At 52.1% G+C, this 19,246-nt stretch overlaps 2 protein-coding genes across 3 annotated transcripts; one reads left to right on the top strand and one right to left on the bottom strand.

Moving 5' to 3' along the window:
• The first annotated feature begins 195 nt into the window (after window positions 1–195).
• srrd (SRR1 domain containing) lies at window positions 196–6,119 on the top strand. 2 transcript variants are annotated; one of them, XM_006640480.3, is made up of 8 exons: window positions 196–351; window positions 776–948; window positions 1,274–1,314; window positions 1,995–2,221; window positions 3,008–3,106; window positions 3,785–3,936; window positions 4,382–4,427; window positions 4,988–6,119. In XM_006640480.3, exons 2-8 carry the CDS (start codon window positions 797–799, stop codon window positions 5,348–5,350), a joined length of 1,080 nt encoding a protein of 359 aa, XP_006640543.2. In that variant the 5' UTR covers window positions 196–351; window positions 776–796; the 3' UTR covers window positions 5,351–6,119. The 2 variants fall into 2 exon arrangements, with proteins under 2 accessions (XP_006640543.2, XP_015221701.2); XM_015366215.2 differs by lacking the exon at window positions 3,008–3,106.
• On the bottom strand, window positions 5,453–19,161 carry LOC102689835 (clustered mitochondria protein homolog). Its single transcript, XM_015366211.2, has 26 exons — window positions 19,153–19,161; window positions 18,280–18,443; window positions 17,444–17,496; window positions 17,126–17,256; window positions 16,055–16,226; window positions 15,447–15,584; window positions 15,206–15,360; window positions 14,730–14,884; window positions 14,426–14,548; window positions 13,962–14,097; window positions 13,616–13,708; window positions 12,795–13,522; window positions 12,628–12,686; window positions 12,433–12,537; window positions 12,113–12,213; window positions 11,566–11,718; window positions 11,298–11,360; window positions 10,939–11,174; window positions 10,464–10,548; window positions 10,044–10,337; window positions 9,577–9,783; window positions 9,080–9,189; window positions 8,546–8,639; window positions 8,205–8,330; window positions 6,671–6,744; window positions 5,453–6,592 (listed from the first exon to the last, which is right to left on the bottom strand). Exons 1-26 carry the CDS (start codon window positions 19,159–19,161, stop codon window positions 6,202–6,204), a joined length of 4,155 nt encoding a protein of 1,384 aa, XP_015221697.2. The 3' UTR covers window positions 5,453–6,201.
• Between the last annotated feature and the right edge of the window lie 85 nt (window positions 19,162–19,246).

Genomic DNA, 19,246 nt, shown 5'->3' with positions numbered 1-19,246 from the left:
TAAAATTGTCTAGAAAAATAGTCGCCGAATCTGTGCATATACCAAATAATCAGAGTGGAATGTTTTAAATAAATAATGTGCATGGTGATATATGCAAGCCTTGTGACTTCTTGTTTCCTTCTGTTCGTATGATCTGACTCCTACCGGACCCCTCACAGTCGGAACTTTTGTCACGCGTCATAGTTTCCGCCAGGGTCTTTGTAAGGCCGTACGCGCAGTCAGAAGTGCAAGGTGGTGTGTGTTTGGTTGAGGGGGTGGGATCAGTCCAGTGGGCTCTGTGTTCAGCCGGGAGGACCGGTTTCATCTGACAGCTCTGAGGTTCTCTGGTAGCTGAGTGACGCTAAGATCAGAGTGAGCACTGGGAGGGTGGTGGCTGCATTTTACTACTGTTTTTGACACGTTGCATTTATTCTTGATAGAAGAGTGAAAAAGAGCGTACGGCTCTTCGTAAGGTTTGTTCTGTTCGGAGCGAGGAGGGACTTTTTGAGTCAGCGCTCCACACAGACGGTACCGGGGACTGTTCTGAGCTCACGGTTAGGGTTATGTACATCTATACCGTCTCCGTTACGTTAATGCGCTGTGGAGGATCTTGACAATATTTTCAGAGTAGTGCAACACGGAAAACGTGAAATTACGTCAATTAACGGAGCGCTTAAGTTGGACAAAAGCCAGCGCAGGTCCGACCCTAGTCTTCCCTCTCGGCAAGGTCACAGAGCCGTGATCGCAACCGCTGCGCGGAGCCCGGCGGTGCTGACATTGTATCCTGGTCTCCTAGGATCCCAGCTTTCCCAGAGGGATGGCGGGCGGCAGCGGGGAATGGCAGAAGGTACAGCGGAAGAAGGGGAAAAGCCGGCCCAGGCGGTGGGGAGGACAGGGACAGCAGGGTAACTGTGTCCTGGACGATGCACCGGACACTCGGCAGCTCCGAGAGAGGATCACCGCAGCCATGTGAGTCTCTCACCGCGCCGGGCAGTTCTAGGAGGTATGGCTTAGGCCATCAGAGAGCGTTCCAGCGTGTCGGACAGGCGCCTGCAGGAGAGGCTGAGCTGAGCGCCGTGTTGCCTGTGTAGACCCTGATGACACAAGCACCTCCGATGTGGTAGCGTCGCCTTGTGCATGTTATAACACTGTACCCGACACTGCCTCTTCCTCCTTCTTTCAGCTCTGCTCTGTTGGGGCGATGGGCGATAGCAGTGATGCCAAAGTCCTCAGTAGACTCAGCAGTTCTTCCCATGTGAACACTGAAGGCTAAATTTTTCTCTGTGTATTTCAGGAAAGAGCTGAGGATTGAGGATTTCTGGCAGGTGTGGAGAGGTGAGCTAGTCTTCAGGAGTGGACTCCCAGCCAGCTGTGTGCTGGATAATCCTCTTGTTGGCATGTACCCGTACAAAACAAATCAGAGGGCACAAGTGTAAACTACGTAGAACTGCATTTGAAACCAAGACCAGACAGCACATCCTCACCTAAAAGGTTGTGAGAGTCTGGAACAAGCTGCCCAAATCAATATCTTGGCTTCCACCAAGAACTGTCCAGAGATCCTTGGATCAATAAAGCTACTATCCACCAATCAGGCCAGATGGGCCAAGTGGCCTTATTTTGTTTGTAATCATTCTTACATTCTTATGTCCCACAGTCACAGCTGTTCAGATTAATCAGCCATTAGGTTATGGAGGTGAAGTCATCTCTTCTAAAATTGATCACCTTCCTGTTTTTCATCCTAATGTGAACATTACAGAATACTAGTTTAAGAAATGCTTTAAGCTGTTTAAATGTTTCAGTTTGTTTTTTGTCAAAACTGCAAGTTGTTTTCTGCCTTTGTGTAAAAGTGTGGGAACTCAGTGTGGTGGAGCGTGCTTTCTGATTGTGCAGTAGAGTAGAACCCTGATGAATAATGTCCTGTGTCACTCGCCAGGAATCGGTGCTTATTCATTCAGAGGCATCCTTCCTCACAGACCTGGTGTTGGGCTCAGCTGTGTTCTGCCTTCTTTCTTCAGAGCTGCTTGTAAACAGCCTGGCCAGCGATCCCCCAGCTGAGCTGGGCAGCGGCAGCTCTCCTTCCCAGGACAAGGAGAGTGCGTGCTCTTCACACCCAAAGCGCGAGGGCGCTGTCTGTGCCGCGTCGGAGCTGGACTGCGTGTGTTACGGGCTAGGCAACTTCTCCTCCTGCGTCTCCTCCCGCTACCAGCTGGCTCTGCTGCTGCTGCTCCTAGAGAGCCTGCAGGTACCTGCAGCTCCGTGAGCGTCACTACGTCTCTTGAGGTGCTGGATGATGGACGCGATCTGTAACAGGAGGTTAAAGAATTTAAGATGTTAAGGAAATGATCATGTCCTGACACCAGCTTGCCCAGAAGGCAAATTTCTCAGATACCTGTAGTGAGAATGACAGGTGGCCACATGGTATCTTTCTTATTAGCACAGTTTAATGGAAGCAAAATCATCAAAAGTCTTAAACGAGAAACACTTATTAATGACATTGAATTACAAGCTGTTATATAAGGTTTTTACAGAGCCTGCGAATCCCTGAGTCCAGGCTGTCTCACTTCCTCAGGGAGGTGGGTGTCCTAACGCAGAGCCAGGAGACAGTGCAGACAGTCTGCTTCGGGAGGCCATTAAACTGCCCAGCAGGCAGCTGCTGCAGGTCAGGAGAGGAGAGGAAGCTGTGATGGGCAAACCTCTCAGCCGTTGAGCTGGTCGTTCCAGCTGGGAACTCTGCTCTTCGCGCACATCTTGCACAGGTCTCTGCCTTTTCCTGCCTCCCCGCCTAGGAGGAGTTTTGGGTTGGTGTGCAAGTCTGAACCAGACCAGGAACAGGCTCAGCAGCTCTGCGAAACCCGTATCGGTGAAATGGTAACCCAGATTATCCTTAACTGGGCGTTGCATTTGTTGATTATTAAAACCCAGTATATGTTTTGAAATGAAATCTGAAGACAGGGCAGTGGTTTGCAGAACACATGAATGTTTGGGGGAGACACTGTCTTGCCCCAGTATTGACACCATCTTGCCCAAGGTGCCGCCCCAGCGCTGCTGTGTGTATGACCCGGTGTTCTCGGCGGCAGAGACCAAAGTTCTGCAGGCCCTGGGGCTCACTGTGCTCACGGAGAACGAGGTGAGAGGAATCGCAGTGAGAAGACAGCTGCTGCAGCCTGCAGGCTGAGTGCTGAAGCGGATATTAGTGTAGAGGACTTGCAGCCAGGATGTTCTCGTTTTAGGCCCCTGACTCTATCGCTGGTTCATGGGAGCTGCTGAACATCTCTGGGCTTTTTACTTCAGATAAGATGTTATATTTAGGGGCGGTATGGTGGCACAGTGATCAGAATTGCGGCCCTGGGTTCAGTTCTGGACCCGAGGTGCTGTCTGTGTAGAGTTTGTATGTTCTACCCATGTTTGCGTGGGTTTCCCCCAGGTGCTCCCACAGTCCAAAGACATGCTGGTGGGTCAATTGTCTTCTGGGAAAACTGGCAGTGGTGTGAGTGCCTGCAGTGGGCTGGTGTCCCATCCAGTGTGTTATCCTGCCTTGTGCCGTTGCTTGCCGGGATCGGCTCCGGCTGCCCTGCAACCCTGAATTGGATAAACCGGTTATTGAATGTGAATGAGCATTAGTGACTGCAGCAGGAGCAGTCATTCACTTGCTTAGTCTCTCTGCCTCAGAGAGCCTGTAACCAACATCATCAACTGAACCCCAGTTCTTCTGTTCAGTAATTGTCTGCAGGCAGAATTGCTTTGTGTTATTTTCCTGGGTGCTGTTCTGAATTGTCGTCTGTTGTGCTTTGTTGCTGCTGCTCAGGAGGGGAAGCGGCTTGTGTGCAGACCCACCCTCTTCTACCTGATTCACTGTGGAAAAGCACTGTATAACAACCTGCTGTGGAGAAACTGGAGCACTGACAGCCTGCCCCTGCTTACCATAGTCGGAAACAGTTTCTGTGGCATTCAGGAGAGGTGAGGCAGTTCCATGACCATCATGGTGTTGTTCTTTTCTTTACACAAAGGATTGTGGGAGTATGGAACAAGCCATATCACCTTGACATACTGGTGTTGGTGGAGGGGTCCCCATTACCATTACGCTTTGAGTGCAGTGTCCAGAAAAGTGCTGTAGAAGGATTGTTTATTGTTGTTTATTATGTGCCCAAACTGTTCTGAAGCCAAAACCCCTGGTTCTACCAGGAAACACCTGGATGAGATCTGATAAATTAACTACCAGTTACCAAAGGGGCTAGATGGGCCAAGTGGCCTTATATTATTTGTAAGTCTTCCTTATATTCTTTCCTCTCTTTTGAATTTTAGTCGCATGAAGCACCCTGATAGATCTGTAGCCTGAGAGTGTGGAGAGATTAGAGCAAGCAGCTCATGGCAGTAAGAGTTGGTATCGATGTTTGTTTTGCAGCACGCTGGAAAGAGTCCTCAAGAGAGATTATACCTACATCCGGGACGTATCCTTTCCTGTGTCCTCACCTCTGGACACCCGTCCTGCCCTCACTGTTGTGGACAAGAGCCGGAAACTGGGGCTGCCAGTATTACCAGTGAAATTTAGAATCAATTCTAAAACAGCATGGCTTGCATACGATGACTTGATGATGTGCTCTGTCTCTGAGAGTGCTGGACGTTCTGCTGAGATCAGTGGGGCAGTTGGACCTGCCCAGTGTGCTTTGGCATGAGGCTGTTTCTGGGCCTTCTGCTTCTATTTTGTTAAAAAGAATGTAAAAATATTCTGCTTTTGTTCAGTTTTATTTCCTAAATGTTTTAATTCCTGATTGAATGGTGAATGAAACCTGGTTACAATTTCAAGTTCCTTTTCACTGATTTCTTTCCTCTCTGTTTTTTTGCTGTGTTGCTATTTCTGTCAAGGCTGGGGCAGTGTCCACCAGTGGACATTGTCCGTCAGTGTTTCTGGAAACCTGTGCATTGAAAGTGAAGCACGGGCCCCAGCCCTGGGTGCTGTATCTGCTGAGTGTCGTGTCACAGCTGTGCTTTTCCTTCATGGCGGTGGCAGATTATGAGAGCATGTGAGGAGACACCGCTACCCTGCCCCCCCCGACTTCTGGACGTCTTCAACAACACCGTTCTCTTGCGTTTCCCTCCGGAGCTCCTGGCTTCCCTGCCCTCTGACACCTGGGCTGACCCCCCCGAGCCGGACTACCAGCACTGCCCGGACCTAGAGATCATACAGGCTGCAGGGGCGCTGCAGGGGGCAGGAGGGGGAGGTGGGCATCCCAGCGCCGGCCTCAGGGGCGCCCCAGGACCAGCGCCGGCTTCAGGGGCACCCCAGCACCAGCCATGCTGCGCTGTAGGACACAGTGCGCCTCTGTCTCAAGGCTACACAAGCGTCGGCACTGGGCATGGCAACCAAGTCTGAATCCCACCACGTTTCCAGAGAATTCTCCCTCTTTCTGCTGGGTAACTTACGAGGAGCTAGCAGAACCTGTCATAGCTGAGACTGAGCTGCAGGGAGACAGGCTGGTTTTAAGTAATTATTTATTGAAAACTTGCACCCAAAAAGTATCAGATAGAAAAGGGCATTCACCCCTCTCGGCACATCTCCGTGAAAAGACCTCCCAAGCAGTACAGGCGGCAGGCCGGGCAGCGGAGAGGCGATCCCGGAGCACAGCTGGGGTCTGGCTGGTTCACTGCACACCTGTGGTGCCCATTCAGGCTGGCACTGCCCACTAGTGGGTTAAATAACTGCAGTCCCAAGATGCAAGGTCAGTCAGATTTGTACAATGTAGTCAGTTTTGCACAAGCAATAAGCACTAGAGAGCACAGGGTAAATGAGATGAGAAGAGTTGTATTAGTTTTGTCTGAAAGCTTGTATTACTGTAAATAAAGGAAAAGTACATCTGATACTACTGTGTCTGTACCAGACTGATAGTGAGCAGTCAGCCCCGAGGTGCCAGTATCAACGGCCGGCCGGCTCTCTGGTCAGACACATTTTACAGATGAGGTGGGGGAGGACATTGCGACAGTCTTCGCCTCCAGAGTATGGGAGGGAGCCAGTCACTGCATTTTTGCTCTGTTTTCAGTGTCCTTCATTCAACAGAATAAACTGAGAAATCACACGGTTTCATAAAATCACAATGCCATTTTTACAATATTAAAAATTAATTGATTTAGCAGACTATTAAAAAGCTGTGCCTTTTTTTGAAGAAGGTAAGTTTGTGGACGGATGGCAGCTGTAGGGGCTGGTCGTTGCTCAGAGTGGGTTTGCTGTTAAATGGCTGCTTTCTCTTCTCTGGCCGTTTCTGGAGGACCTGAACGGTCATGAGCTGGTTCCTGTGGTATCGTCTTCTCCCCGGGTATAATCTTCTCCTGATGTGAGCCAGGTAGTTCTTTATCTGTACCTGTATTTTCATTAATCATGATTTCCTGCCCCGCTTCCTCTTCACCTGTCTCTTCCTCTGTAGCGTTTTCCCCATTGGCCGGTGACTCTACAGTCCCACCGTTTGACAACAGTTCAGGTCCCTCAGGCCCTGCCAGTTCGTTGGTCAGATCTGCTGCAACTTTTTTCTCATTCTCATTTCTTATGTCATTCTGGTCTAGGACATGTAGAGCATTATTGTCACTCTCTCCTGCTTGATTGTCCTGTTTATGGGTCTTGTTACTGCAGGGGGAAAAGGATATAATCAGAAAAAATCAACTTATTCTGGCACTGTGGGGCATGCAGTTGGAGATTACCTACCCTGGTGTGACTTTGAGGATCCCATTGACCAGGGCCAGCTGCTCCAGTCTGGTCTCCAGAGAGGGAGTTAAAATCTGTTAGAAAAACACGGTAAACATCATTCGACCAGGTACTTCACTTAGATCCCTCCAGTAAATGCCCTGCAATATAAACAAGTCTCCAGGTCACCATTGTAAATGAGAACTATGTATTTAGAATACAGCAAAACTAGTGTAGGATCTGGCTTTTCCCTTCTGTTTCTCTCCCTGCTTTTCTGCAACCCGAATATCTGTGGACGCTCCACTCTTACACGTGGACTCTGTCCCATGGCTCTGTCCACTGCCACTCTTTCCACTGGACAGTGTCTCACAGACATCATCTCCCTGACTAAGTCATTCTCCTTTGTGATGAGATTTATATTAGGTTCCTTTTGCTTTGGTTCTGAACCTGATAAGTCCAAGATGTGATGGTTAACCAGGAAGAACTCTTCAAGGCTCTCAATAGACTCTCCTTATTAAAAAGCCTGTTTTTGTTAAAGTTGGTTATTCTTTTCTGTGCAGCCTGGTAACTTGGTAAGGTTGTGTACATTACAGTAGTTCACTGCACCTAAAATGTGTAGACTTGTGAAAAGTGATGAGGAAGTAGCAACATAATTCCAAGTATCCCTCATTGTTCACAGAAGATGACTTATGTAGTTAAGTAGTTTGGCACCTATTCCCCTTTTATTTTCTTCACAAGTGCACAGCCGATTTCACTGAAATTCAAAATCTGGAGTTGATTCCATAAACCTAGATGGGCACCATCAACCAATCATACTTTTTTAACAAGATGGATAAGTCTAAAAAATGATTAAACAGTAAATTATTAATTATTTCTTTCTAACCAGTTTCCAATAAAAAGAACATAACGAGGCCACCATTAGGACCATCATGCCCATTTTGTGGTTGGTAAGCTAAGGCCACTCAACACTGGACAGCTAATACACATCTCAGGTCCCATATACATAATGGCTGAAATATAAACGGATTTGCCAGTGAAACGTCCTGGGGTTGATTTGCCCCAGTAGAATATTCTGGGAGTAACGAGATGCCGCTGCAGCTTTAACAAAGTGTTATCCTCATAGATTCTCATGGATTTAAGTACATTTCAAATGCTCTATTTGATTAGTTAATTCCATCTTTTCTGGGATCTGGGATGTTGTGGAATTTTGACTGTCATAGATTTCATGGCCTGCCAGTGTCTGCCTGTGGTCTTCCTCACCTGAGGAGCAGTATCCTGCCTGTGATCTTCCTCACTTGAGGAGCAGTGGCCTGCCAGTGTCTGCCTGTGATCTTCCTCACCTGAGGAGCAGTGGCCTGCCTGTGATCTTCCTCACTTGAGGAGCAGTGGCCTGCCAGTGTCTGCCTGTGATCTTCCTCACCTGAGGAGCAGTGGCCTGCCTGTGTCTGCCTGTGATCTTCCTCACCTGAGGAGCAGTGGCCTGCCAGTGTCTGCCTGTGTTATTCCTCACCTGAGGAGCAGTGGCCTGCCAGTGTTTGCCTGTGTTCTTCCTCACCTGAGGGGGTGCTGCCTCAACAGGGTCGGCGCCTTGCCTCAGGGTTCGCTCCACACGTACAGCTTGCTGGGTAATGGCTTGCAGGAAATTCAAGCTTGCTTTTGTCTGTTGGTGATCCTCTCCAAACTGCAGACACACAAACAGTCATGTTGCTTACAGGCACTTACAGACAGGCAGTCACACTGTACTGTGTGTCGCCATGATGCGTCCTGTGTCCAGGCCGGGCCCATGTCTCTGTACTGTCTTGTGCTTGTGTGACGTCTCTGCGCGTCCTGTGTTTCTGTGCTGTCTTGTGCTTGTGTCCCGTCACTGACAGCAGTGTCTGTGTGCCGTGTGCTCACCTGAGCCTGGTACACTGCCAGTGCTGCTTTCTCCTGGCTCATTGCACTGCGATACTCCCCCACGCTGCACAGCGCCTGGGCCAGAAGGTGATGACTGCAGAGACGGAGGGAGCAGGAGCAGGAGATGAGTCTATAAGTCCACTGAAAACTATGGAACACAGCTGTCTGGAAAAGTGCATTTAAAACTGAGAGTAGGAGGCACTTCATTACACTAAGGGTGTCGGGAGTGTGGAACATGCTGCCCAGCCATGTTGTTGTAGCCAGTACCCTGGCTTCTTTCAGAAGATGTCTGGATGAGATTTTGGGATCAGTTCATTTCTAACTAGGAATATAACAGGCTAGATGGGCAGAATGGCTGCTCCTGGTTGTCAGTGTTCTTATGTTCTTCACAAGGGACAGTCCAAAGACATACTGGCAGGTTAATTGGCTTCTATAAATTGGCCCTGTGAGTGTGCCCAGGATAGGCTCTGGCTCCGGCTCTCCTGCTACCCGAATTGGATGAAGCAGTTAGAAAATGGCTGGCTGGATGGTTACCTGAGAGCAGTCTGCGGGTCGTCACTGCCACAGAACTTGGTGTTGATTCTGAGCGCGCTCTGCAGGAACTGTACAGACTGCTCACCCTGCAGCAGCAGCCCAATAGAGCTCTGAGGGAGAGAGAGGGGTGATTAATGATGCACTAATGTTTACTGTATCTGCAAGCAGAGGAAACACGAGATCATAGGAGCTTAACTAGTGTCATCTTTTTTCAAGAACTATTTCAGTGAGGCTTTTGATCTCTCTATACATACAGTGTCTTGAACCAAAGCAAAAGAGGCTAAATATTCCTTTACTATAAATTTTCAACAGCGCTCAATTTTCAACAGTGCTCACATGCTCCTCTGGAGCTTCTCTTCTACACTCGCAGAAAGAAACAACAGCTGTGCATGATTAGAGTCTGCATGAATATATTCCAAGTGTTGAGCCTGTGTCTGCTACGGCAGGGCCTTGCTGGCCCATGTGCAGTGTGCAGGGCATGTCAAGCGGTCACTCACGTCCAGGGTGGCCATGTAGGGGTGATCCTCTCCGTGCAGCAGCAGCAGCAGCAGCCTCGCCCGGTACAGCAGCCGCCGCGCCAGTGGCAGCTCTCCTCCCGTGCACACGTACACCGCCAGCAGGGCGTACTCCTGGACTGTGTTGGGGTGGTCGAACCCCAGCACTCTCTCACTGACCACCACTGCTCTCAGCTGGACACTGCGGGCCTGGGGAGAGGGGGTGGCAGTGTGTCAGGGGTTCTGGAGCTGGACAAGGTTGCACACACTGACCAACCTGCAGGCCCCATGGTACCCCACACCCTGCCTGAACGTCCAGAACGAGCCGTTCTCTGATGTCTGCACAAGGCGCACACCGACAAAAATCAAACATCTGAGAATTCTGACCATCGGGGCCTGTCAACAGGAAGACCCTCTTTTAAAGAGCGGAAGAGCTGTCCCGTAACCCTGCCCCGCCCGACAGAGTTTACCTCTGCACTGCGCCCCAGGACGTGGGCGACCCGCGCCAGGGCGCTCAGGCAGGCACACGCGTCGGGGTGCAGCTCATCGCAGGTGCGGCTGAAGAGATACACGGCCTCCTTCAGCTGCTCGTACCCCTCCAGCAGCTGGCCCTTCTGCACGCTGGCCTGCGCCCCTAAGAACACGCGGGTGGCGTCCCTGGAGCCCGTGGTGAGGTGCTTGACCACAGGGAAGATGCCCAGGATGTCCTCCGGGGAGAAGGGTGGCCTGTGGCGACTGTCCAGGTTGTACTCCTTCAGCTGCACCTGAGGCGGATGGACACAGGAGGGGCTGATTCAGTCAGGCTGGCAGGTGGCCACCAGCGTCCGAGTGACTGTCAGTCAGTCAGGATGCCAGGCAGTGAGCCCCAGTCCCCCTGTCCCCCTTCTCACCTGTATCCCCATCTTCAGACACAGCTCCCTCAGCACCGATACCTTCTGCAGTCCATACACCTCCACCACATGGTCAATGCTGGAACTGCACACCAGAGTCAGGCCAACAGCACAAAGACAGAAACAGTACGGGAAACGGTCACTTCCAAAGCACACGTCAACCTTTAACTCCAAATACACTGAACTTTCTTATTAATAATTACTGTATCATACATAACAATTGTCAGAGTTTCATATTTCGTTCACTAAGAGGAACATAAGAACTTAACCAAGTTTTTAAAATTCTTTATGTGACATATGTTTTTCTTTTTATTTCAGTTGCCTATTAGTTTTAACTGTAACATAGGCATTAACGAATTACCCTTAAATAAAATAGCAATTACCACTTAAGTTCCACTATAACTTAAATGAGCCTATTTATTGATACTGATTTACTGCAGATATATAAGCTGTTTTAGAAATTGTTTCAACTGACCCCAAGTCAGTTTTGAGGTCATAGGTCTCCTGCACATCCAGACTAATGAGATTCCAGAGCTCCGCAGCACTGAGCACGCTCCAGCCAGTATTGTCGGAAACCCCGCCCCCACCACGGCCACGCCTCCGAGACCGCCGTTTTGGCTCCTCCCCTACAGGGGCGGGATTGCAGTGTGGTCCCAGCAGGCAACACAGGAAGTGACTGACAGCTGCAGCCAAACTGGACGTTTCCACCCCCTAAGGACAGACAAGCAAGCAGACTCTCAGACACTGATGTACAGAGATACGCACCGCCAGGGTGAGAGTAATGCTGGCGCAACACAGGAGAGAAAGTCGATCAGATAAACAGTGCTACGTCACCTGCAGAGAGTTGTTAAGGACCCGTCTAGCTGACCGGACAATCATCTCTCCATAGAGCAGTCTCTGCGAAACAGCAAAGTAGCACAGGAGTGAGAAATTGTGTTCCAAAAGCTCTTGAAATCACATTTTTCTAACAGTGACTAGGACAGGGAGAGGGTGGAGGGGTGAAAGAGAGAGTGGAGGGGTGAGAGAGAGGGTGGAGGAGTGAAAGAGAGGGTGGAGGAGTGAGAGTCTCTTTGGATGCTGCCGTTGTCAAACTGATGCTCACCTTGACATGAGTCAGTCGCTCAGTGTGCTGTGATTGGTCAATGGTGCGAACAACCTGTCCCATGTAGCGCAGGTTGATGCCCCTCTGGTGTAGTGCCTGGGCCAAAGTTGCGCCATCTGCTGGGATAACATGGCGGTGCCGGCAGTCTGACACCTGGGGACACAAAGTGAGGTAAGTGTGGGGAGAAAGGGGGTGGAATAGGAGGTCCTGGGGTGCACTCGAGTAACAGCCTCTGCCCAAAATGTGGGATATGCCCTATAGGATGGCTGGGAGCTCCTAGTGGATGCTGGACCATCGGCTGAAGGTGCCTTGAAGTCACAGACGCCTGTGTCTCCTGGGTAGAGGCAGGCTTGGAGTGTTAATGGCATCGCATCCTCCAGCCAGAGTGACAGCTGAGCTGTGGACATTCTGGGATGAACAGTGTGTGAATTGGGGTGCAGATGGGATTGACAGTGTGTGTTCACAGGACACAGACTTCTCTCATCCTTCCTTGAAGAAACAGGGACAGGGCTAGGGGCCGTGCCGCGCCAGAGCAGGCGAAACTCACAAAGGCTGGGATCTGCTCTGTCACCAGGAATGCCGCAGCCTCCCTCAGGAGCCTCTCCTGCAGCTGCACGGCTCCCTGCTCCTCCTCCGGGAATCGCACACCTGGACACAGGGAAGAGCAACAGCTCAGCGTGGCTCCCTGACTTCATCCTCTTGTGAGCAACTTCCAGGTCCTCAAGCGGACTGACTGCAGCCATGTGCACAGGTACGCTTCTTAACCAGTATTATTTATTACCTGTATCTGTTATTTATTCTTTTTGAGATTTATATGAGGCGTTTATCCCAGGCCTGTAAGCATACTGTGGCAGAAATAAACTTTACCTGGTGAGTAGAGGTCAGGGTTGAAGCGAATCTCAAAGATGATGTCACTGACTGAGCCCAGCTCCTTACAGGCCGCTCTGATGGCGTCAACACCCTGTCCGCTGCCTGCAGACAGATAGACAGGGACATGCTTTCATATGCTTAGTAAGTGGACACTTCCGTTCCTGGCCCCCATCTCCCTCTCTCCCTCCTCACCGTGGTCAGGCCCACTCTGCGCCATCGTCTCTTTCACACGCTGCTTAAACTGAGACGACCTGTGAGGACGAGAGGGAGGGACACAGCTTTCAGTCGCAGGCTCGGTGGAAACGGGAGCTGGTGCACAGACGGACAGATACGCCACACGGGTGCCGGGAGACACTTACTTGTGCTGTATGAAGGCGCTGACCAGCTCGGGCCGCAGGCGGCACAGCTGGTGAGGGAAGACCCTGGGTAGGCTGAGCGATGAGTACCCCGAGGGCCACCCATCTTCCCCTTTCCTCTCCTGAGGCAGGAAATTGACATCCGGCGGCAGGGTGCGGAACAGATCCGTCACGTAGTACCTGCCGTCTGCGCCCAGCACACCCCTGCAGTCCGCGGAGGAGAAGAGCGGGGCTGGGTGGTCGCGCGGCGTCAACACACTGTGCTTCTGAATCGCCAGGCTCTTGGCAGCCTGGGCCAGCAGCTCCAGCAGCCTCCTGCGGGGACCGCCCTCCTGGGGGGGCGCGGAGAGCCCATACAGGAGCCGCGTGCTGCCCGCCGCCCCCTGGCCCTCCTGCTCTGGCTCCAGCCAGCCCGGGGCCAGGCCCTGCGCAGCCAGACGCACCCCCCTGTAGTCCACCACGGCTGCAGGCAGAGTGTGCAGGGCGCCCTGCCCCACCAGCCCCTTGCCCAGCTGGCTGTAGGCCTGCACACCTGCCAGCTCCAGCCTGGGCGCTGCGCGGGCCCCTCGCTTCCCGCCCAGCACGCCTCCCTCAGCGCCCTGGCTGAAGAACACCCCCCCACACAGGAAGGCCTGCAGCTGAGGCTCCTCGCTCGGGTTGATAGGCACAGCACTCCCGTCAATCACAGCCTCCGCCCCCTGGGTCACAGCCCACACAAAGCCACTGCTCACCTGGGACAGACAGGGAGACAGGAAGAGACCGGCTGGTGAGTCTGTAGCTGTGGACTCATACAGCTCCTGCGAGGGTTATGACAGTGCCCTCACCTGCAGCAGAGCCCGGCTCCTCAGCAGCCTCTCCTCCAGAGTGCTCTGGGGAAGATCACGTGCTGCCTGCAGCTCCTCGTTCCAGTCTGGGGCCTGACGAGGGGGAGAAGCACAGATGAACACAGTAACACACTGACACAGTGACACAGTAAAACACTGACACAGAAACACACTGACACACTAAAATAGAAACATACTGACAGTAAAACATTGACACAGTAAAACACTGACACACTGACACAGAATCACTCTGACACAATAACACACTGACACACTAACACAGAAACACACTGACACAGAAGAGCAGACAGTAACACAGAGGTGCACACACTGACTGCAGCCTCACCTGGCCAGAGCTGTGCTCCTCCAGCCCCAGGCGCCAGCTGTAGGGGTCACAGGTGGGACGGTGCTGCAGGAGTGGGGCCACCCAAGCTAGGGTGCGATAGGGCGTGGCCATCGTCTCTAACAAGGGTCGCTGTGATCTGCAGGAGAGAGATAATGCCGATACAAGCCAGTGGGCTCATTTCAATCATGCTGTAAAACATCAATAATCTCTATAATACCTTTACAGCAATTCTTACAATTACAGGATGCACATGACATCTTTATAACAGCTCTGTAAAAAGATAATTACTCCATAGCCAAGAACTTTATTCTTCCTGCTCAAATCAGTTGCCAGGTCTCGAGCTGCATGTGCTCCTGTACTTACAGTACTTGATTTCCTGCTGTACCTTGCTGTCACATGGCCCTGCAGAGCTCTATTTGCCTCAGCCCCCAGCCACCAGCTGTATTTGCCCCAGTGTGTGGTACCTGCTCCTCAATGCAGTAAGTCCCTTCTTGAACCTGGGACTGAGCTGAGCCAGCAAGTCAGCCAAAGAGTGGGAAAGCAGGGAGGGCGTGGCGGGTCGCGGGTCAAACTGGGCTTCTGTGGATCTGACACAGACAGAGACAAAGAGGTCCAGAGAGAGGAGTGAGATCACTGCCACCAAATAGTCCAAAAACATGACCCCCCCCACAACCAAAACCACAATGCAAACCCAATTCAAACTTAGGTCCGAGCCCTTGTGTGTGATGCCTGACAAACAGGGTGCTTGACCTGCAAAATGATGCTTACTGGTTGAGGTAGAATCCCTTCGGACAGGATGTGATGTCACACCTCTTCCCCTCCAGGGTGCAGACAGTCAAGTACAGCAAGTCGCCCTGCAGCTTCCTGTTTCTAGGGGGAGGGTTCCACCGGCTGAGGGACAGGTCGGAAAGGCAGGCTGAATTCTGGCAGGAAAAGAGCGACAATTGTGATGTCAGAAAACATATTTCTCCACCAGCCTACCTCGCACAGCAGCCTCAGATTGTACAGAAAGTGTATAAGCCAGTGCAGGCATAACTCAGAGTAATGAGATCCAGGCTTTGGACTCATGTCTGCATGGCTGTGGGTTCAAATCCCACAAAGGACACTGCCGTTGCACCCTTGAGTGAGGTAGGTCGGTTTGCATCAGAGTCAGACACACTAGGGAACAGGTGGGATTTGATCAGAGTATGTGGCACAGGAAGTGGGTGTACCAGGATATGGCATCTGTGTTCGAGTCCGATTACCTCAGAGTGTGTGCTGGCGGGCAGAGCAGGAATGAGGGACAGCAGGGGGCGCTCTCGGCAGCCTGGGAGGATGAAGTCTGGAGGGGGGCAGTCAGCAGGGGGGTCGACCCGGGCATCACTGGCAGAGCGTCGGGACCCTCGTCCAGGGGACACCTCTGGGACAGCGATCGGTTAGCTGGAGAGCGAGCTTGGAGTCTGACAGACGGAGACAGAGGCAGGCACCACAAGCACAGACTCTCACCTGGGACAGTCCCCTGTGAGGCAGCGTCCAGGTAGGTGGGCGATTGTCCCTGTCTCAGTGCGTCCTGGGGCCCAGGGCTCTGCAGCAGCTCCTGCAGCCGGGCAAGGTGCACACGCACAGCCTGGGGTGAGTACAGCTCTGTGGAACAGAGCAAAAACCAGGTTAGTGGCTCCTCTCCTCCGGAAATACAGGCAGCTGTACAGTATCCTGCATGTGTGCAGTGTGGATCCTCGTGCGTGCTCAGACACACAGAGCAATATGTGCCAAACATTATGCAAACCTACTACATGATCAAGTATGTGAGGCTGTGACTTCACTCATCTCTCAGCCTGGCCTGCGGCAGGGAAACCAGACTGACTTATAGCACGTCTACTATTGTTTCACCTCTCCCTCTTAATATGTAAAACATTGAAATGAGAGCAGAACATCTGCTTAATAGAAATACAAGTATATAAGTCTAGTATATAAGCACCTGAGCACCTACATGGAGCTGCTGCTTGAGCAGAAACAACAGAGCACGTGAAAGCACAGCCCTGACTCTCAGTCCTCCTGCTGTGATAATCAGGTGTGCCAAGGGAGCAGAGCAGTGGAGATACAGACACTCTTACCCTCAATCAGTTTGATCGTGACTCCGAGTCCAAAGCCCTTGGCAGCCCCCAGCTCTGACAGCGGTTCCAGAGTCACCCCGTGGAGGGACAGTGCCAGGCAGGTCCGGGGAACCACCTCCTCCCGGGCAAGAACCGCTTGAGCCAGATCCTGGACCAGCCAGCACTGGCCCACCTGTGCCCAACACAGAGGAGCTGTCAGTGAGACTCAGCCAGCGCCGCCTCCCTGGCCTCCGACAGGGACCTCCCCCACTGCAGCTCAGCCTGCGGCTCCAGCTACCCTCCACCTGACAGTCTCAATAATCCTTCCACACACATACTGTAGCTCTACCCCAGTGCAGCCCCACCTGGGTGCTGCGCCAGTCTGCTCCGCACACACCAGCTCTCAGTGGGGAGGAGCGCAGAGTGATGAAGCCAGTTCAGAGATGGGGTTAGTAGGAGGCCATGATGGGTAAAGGCCAGGGGTTATTTGGCCAGGACACAGGGGGTATCAACCCTACTCTTTACAAGAAATACCCTGGATTTTTAATGACCACAGAGAGTCAGGACCTCGGTTTTATGTCTCATCTGAAGAACGGCGCCTGTTTACAGTATAGTGTCCCCGTCACTATACTGGGGCATTAGGACCCACACATAATGCAGGGTGAGCGCCCCCTGCTGGCCCCACTAACACCTCTTCCAGCAGCAGCCTCAGCTTTCCCAGGAGGTCTCCCATTCAGTTACTGGAGCCAGCTGAGCTGCTCACACCTGCTGAGTTTCAGGGGACTGTCAGTGAGTTGCAGGTAGCTGCTGACCTGACAGTCATATTGCAAACACATTCTTCATTTTGGGTTTGTCAATCAGAAGGATAGATATGTACAGAAGTTAAGGAGCTGTCTCTAACGAATACTGAAGCACAGAAGACTAGAAGAGCTCCTACTGCAGCTATTCCCCATAGGGAGCAATATCAAGGGATAATCACATGGTTGTGGAAAAGGAGCATTCATGGAGACCGGAATAGGGAACCGGCATGCAGCAGCTGCGAGAGGAAGACAGACTAGAGGAAAGAACTCGACTGTCGACAGCCACACTCACCTGAAGCTCAAACGGTTCGATTCCTGCCCCCTGGATCTTCACGGTAAATGGCGCATCTTCTAGCCCCGCCTCTCCTGTGTTTCGTCCAGTGGTGTGCAGAGCTGGGCTCCCGTTGCTCTGCACTGGGACACCTGCCATGGGCAACATAAAGCAGGAAGCAGGGCGGGGAGGAGGCAGAGAGGAGAAGAGAAGGGTGAGGAACCGAGCTGGGAAAAGAGGAGGGAAATGTCTAGCAACCAGGAACCAGAGGGAAGGGAGGGGAAACATGTGGGGAATAGGGTTCAGGGAAAGTTGTGGGGTTCAGGCTGGATTGCTGACCTTCTGGAGACAGCTGGGAACGTGAGAGGCAGGTCTGGGAGGAGGTTACAGGTCTGGGGACCAGCGGGACAGAGATACAAGTCGCTGTGTCACTCAGGGCTGCAGGCCCCCTGCTCCACAGCAGCCGCTCAGGGTGAGAATCTCTCCTCCCTCAGGCACGCAGTCCTGGGGTCAGGAAGGGCCAGGCGTCGGTGCCCGTCGGTCTGTGGGCAAGACCGAGCCTGCCCTCCCTGCGCCAGGGAGCCGTTTCAACTTGACTCGACGCTCAGCACAAAAATTTGCCTAGAAGCACCCAGCTCCCCCAGGAGCCAAACATCCCCTCCCCCAGTGAGAAACAAGGCTGAGCTCAACGCTTTAACCCCATCGTGGCCTGAAGCTGCTGGGACTGGAACTGTCTTCTCAGGTCTTTACTCACTGGTCCTGAGATCAGCTCCATGCTCACTCTGCATGTTGCTTTAGCCATTGCTTTCTTCCAATTCAAAGCGAGCTCCCCTCCCCAAATAGACATATCTGTGGAGGTGCAGTATGAGCACTGAGGCCTAACTCACACACCTTCCCCCACAAAGACCCCCCAGGCCATACACCTCACCCGCTCAGCACTAAATGCATTACACCATATTGTCTGCAGTGTGATAAAATGCAACATCTACACTGGACTGTTCATGTAACACAGCAGTCCCCTGTAATGAATTCTAGGACAGTCTGTACGCTACAGTGACTATGCTAGAACCGTGCTGTGCTGCACTGTACAGTATAGTCCTACTCTGATCCTCTAAGCTCCTTTTATACTGTGCTGCGCTGTAGTTTACTGCCCTGGTCTGATCCCCAGGCCTTACCCAGCACTGTGTCCCTGGCTGCAGTCTCCTTCATCACTCCGTGCCTCTGCACTACAGAAGAACCGGACCTGTCTTCTCGTTTCTTTTCTGCTGTCGGTCTGTTGTCCTCTGTCACTGCTGCTCCCAACCAGACGTGTGACTGAGAGACACTCCTCCCCAGTTACCTGTTACCACCAGTACTCCCTCTCTCTCAGTGCTCCTCCCCTTTCCAAGTGTCTGTAATCTCTCTCTCTCTCACACTGAACACTCCCTCTCTCAACACATTCCTTCTGTCTACACAAACACACTCCTTCTCTTTCTCTCGGGACACTGCCGAAGTACTGACTGTCCCTCTGTGCCGCAGTGTCTGAAAAACACTCTAAATCTCTCTGACCCTCTCTGTGCGGCAGAGCACGTGTCCCGTTTCTCTCTCTCTGCACGGCAGGGTGTGTTTCCAGCTCCTCTCTCTCTGCGAGGCAGGGTGTGTCTCCTGTTTCTCTCTCTCTCTGCACGGCAGGGTGTGTCTCCAGCTCCTCTCTCCCCCAGGCTGAGCGACAGTCCTGGATCCCTGCAGAGAGGGACTGTTCTCATGCTGAAGTTGAGGCAGGTGTGCCAGCCAGCACCTCCCTTGACTGCAGGGCTGCAGACAGGAGCGATGTGCTCAGAGGCAGGGTGTGGCCTGAGCACTTCATCAACCAGAAAAGTTCATGAGAGAAGACAACCCCCCTGACTCAGTCCAGCCCCAGGCTGAGCCATCGTGGGGATCAACAACAATTCTATTCAGCAAATTTCTCATCCTCTGCCTCTTTCCCCTCCTGCTTTTGTCCAAGTACGACTGACAGGACTTCCTTAGGGCAGGGACTTGTATGAACGCACCCCAAGGAGGCAGTATACCTCTCCCATCCCCCAAAAAAGAAATTTTAAGGCATGGAATCTAGAAGCAAACAAGGTAACTGACTCCTCTTTCAGGGGCTGAGGCTCTAGTACA

Source organism: Lepisosteus oculatus, chromosome 22 (assembly GCF_040954835.1).
Source record: "Lepisosteus oculatus isolate fLepOcu1 chromosome 22, fLepOcu1.hap2, whole genome shotgun sequence".
In the NCBI taxonomy this organism is placed as follows: Eukaryota; Metazoa; Chordata; class Actinopteri; order Semionotiformes; family Lepisosteidae; genus Lepisosteus; species Lepisosteus oculatus.
This window is presented reverse-complemented; position numbering and strand designations above follow the sequence as displayed.

Coding starts and splice junctions, on each gene's coding strand:
- srrd (XM_006640480.3), top strand. CDS start 797: ATGGCGGGCGGCAGCGGGGAATGGCAGAAGGTACAGCGGAAGAAGGGG. Junction 949..1,273: donor GAGAGGATCACCGCAGCCAT/GTGAGTCTCTCA, acceptor TGTGTATTTCAG/GAAAGAGCTGAGGATTGAGG. Junction 2,222..3,007: donor TGCTCCTAGAGAGCCTGCAG/GTACCTGCAGCT, acceptor ATCTTGCCCAAG/GTGCCGCCCCAGCGCTGCTG.
- LOC102689835 (XM_015366211.2), bottom strand. Junction 8,640..9,079: donor GACCCGCAGACTGCTCTCAG/GTAACCATCCAG, acceptor CCGTCTCTGCAG/TCATCACCTTCTGGCCCAGG. Junction 6,745..8,204: donor TTGAGGCAGCACCCCCTCAG/GTGAGGAAGAAC, acceptor TTTTTCTAACAG/ATTTTAACTCCCTCTCTGGA.